This window comes from Athene cunicularia, assembly GCF_003259725.1.
Source record: "Athene cunicularia isolate RWA chromosome 4 unlocalized genomic scaffold, athCun1 chr4_part3, whole genome shotgun sequence".
Taxonomy (NCBI): domain Eukaryota; kingdom Metazoa; phylum Chordata; class Aves; order Strigiformes; family Strigidae; genus Athene; species Athene cunicularia.
The window spans coordinates 22,469,767-22,472,188 of NW_020799100.1; the positions used below are offsets into that span (position 1 = coordinate 22,469,767).

Here is a 2,422-nt window from a genome sequence, read left to right on the forward strand (position 1 = left end):
CTGCCCTGCAATTAAAGCCACTCAACCCCATTGGGGCTCTGAGTTTACATTCTTCACCGAGGCACAGTGTGTAATTATATATGTATAATTTAAGCTGTGCATATGCATGTGTTCCTGCGATACACCAAGGAGCAAAGGAAATTATCCAGGAATTAGGAGGAGGGTGCAGGCGCGGAGAATGGCTCGCTTGTGTGGATGTGGCAGCGAGGGGCGGCGGGAGGGCTCCCATCCTTCTCACCGCAGACATCTCTGGAAGGTGCAGAGAGTGAGAACTCGGTGTATTAAACACTCGCAGCGGGGGGGTCGGGAGGTGCCAAGCTCCTGCCAGGTCCCTCGTGGTGCCGGAGGACAGCGGGGACCCGCCTGCCAGCGCCCTTCCAGCCGGTGGGAAACCTGCCTGATGTTCCCTCTCTTGTCTTGCAGCCACTTCCAACGGGACGCTGGATGGCCTGGAGAACCGGGAGGGAGGGGTCTGCCAGACACGCTCCATGAAGATTGTCATGAAAGTGGGGCAGGGTGAGTCCTCCTGCGCCGCAACCTTGGGCCCTGAACCCGGGCCCCAGCCCTGCCATGGTGGAGGTGGGAGGGGGGGCTGGATCTGGTCCCTGGAGCCTGGGAGGCCTCCTGGGTTAGTTCAGCAGAATTTCAGTTTTTAGGATTTTTTTTTTTCCCCTCTCTTTTTTTTTTTTTTTTCTTTTGCCAACACTCGCACACGTTTGGTGTGTTGGGATTAAAATGGAGTGATTGTTCCGCGTTAGCTCGTGGCCGGTGTCCCGGCAGGAAGCTCGCTCAGTGCGGGACCCCCGAACTGCACAAGTGCATCACCCCAGAGTGGGGGGGTGCAGCTGGCACAAATGATCTCCCCCAGGACTTGCTGGGCACCTGAGAGGGGGATCGAGCCGAGCAGGCATCCGTGTTTGTACTCAGAGTGGTCCCAGCGGTGGCCACCACGCTGTGGGCACGTGGCAGTGGGACACTGAAGCCATCGGTGACGGCGGGGCTGGGGCAGAGCGTGCTTTTCTCCCGGGGGGGAGCTCCCCAACACTTCCCACGCAAGCTGCCGGGTGTCTCCCAGCCCCAGCCAGGCCCCGGGCTCATTCCAGCCCCCGACCCGGATGCGCAGCTCCCGGTGGCTGCTTTTCATTATTGTGTTTTCATTTTGGGGCCAATATTTACAACAAACAGAAGCAGCAACTCTGCAGCCTTGGCAGGCTCCCTTCCCCTCCCCTTCCTCCCGCTGCCCAGGCGAGAAACTTGCCCCAACCCACGCACGGGAGCTCAGAAAACATAAAAACGGGGGGGATTAGGGTGGGGAAGCTGCTTCCTACATGCCCTGAAGCAGCTCTGTTGCTCTCAGCATCTCCCGTTGCTCCTGCGACTCCTTTGAGCCCCATGGAGGGTGACTGGCTGGGATTTTGGGGGCCAATTGTTGTTTAGGCAGGGGAGTGACCTGCTGCCGTCCAGGCTGAATGGAGATTTCTCATCCCTCTCCTCCCCAGACCCGAACGCGGTGATCCCAGAGCAGCTGACGACGAGTCGGCCGAGCAAGGAGTCTGACAACACCGTGAAAATCGTCACGCAGAGCCCACGCAGCAAAGTCCCCGCGGTGGAGGAGCCCGGCAAGCCGGGTGAGTTTTGCCAGGGACACCCCAGGAGAGGGATGATGGGGGGGCTCTTGCCTGCCAGGGCAGGGGGCTGGAGGTTGCCGGGCAGCTGCTCCGAGCTGGGTTTGTTGCGTGGATCCCAGGGATACGTCCTGCGCGTCGCTGTGTCCTGCAGCCCGGGGTTGTTTTCCCCGCTCCTGACAGGAGTTTTGCAGGGAAGTGCTGTTTCAGCACTCTCCTCCTCCTCCTCCTCCTCACTGCCCATCTGTTCCTCGTGGTACATCCGAGAGGGCTTAGAGGAGGCGAGGTCCTCGGGTTTTTGAGCCAAGCCAGTGTGAAAGCCCTTTGAAGGTGGTTTCCTGAGTTCCTGACCCTGCTGAGAGAAAAGTGAAATCAGATGATATAGGGAAGAGTTGCTCTTTTCTTCTCGCCCGGTACGGCCAGCCAAGCGCCCTCCCCTTGGGGGGCTGGGGCTGCCCCAGCCCCGGGGGTCAGGAGGCGGCGGGGGGTCAGTAATCGGATCTCGCGGGTGTCAGATCCTGCTTTCACCAGAGCATCCAGGTCTGTCGCGGGCAGCGAAGGCTCCCGGGGTCTGGAGCGGTCGTCACCCAGCTACGAGCAATGCCCTGCTCCATCGGCCGGGGGATGGAAAAGGGGGGGGACAGCAATACAGGGTGGGGGAGCAGGCTCGTGGTTCCCTCCTCTGTGGTTGCCCAGGGCCTGCCCTGCCCAGCGCCTGCTGCCCAAAGGGGGATGTGTGGGTCGGAGGGGGGGGAGATGGCGCCATGCCCTTGGAGGTGGGGGGGCTGCTCCCCTCC

The 2,422-nt window shown here is 60.9% G+C and overlaps 1 protein-coding gene across 1 annotated transcript; it reads left to right on the top strand.

Moving 5' to 3' along the window:
- The first annotated feature begins 312 nt into the window (after window positions 1–312).
- On the top strand, window positions 313–1,927 carry EFNB1 (ephrin B1). The gene is made up of 2 exons (XM_026848829.1): window positions 313–516; window positions 1,500–1,927. The coding sequence occupies exons 1-2, from the start codon at window positions 489–491 to the stop codon at window positions 1,925–1,927; spliced, it is 456 nt and encodes a 151-aa protein (XP_026704630.1). The 5' UTR covers window positions 313–488.
- Window positions 1,928–2,422: the final 495 nt, after the last annotated feature.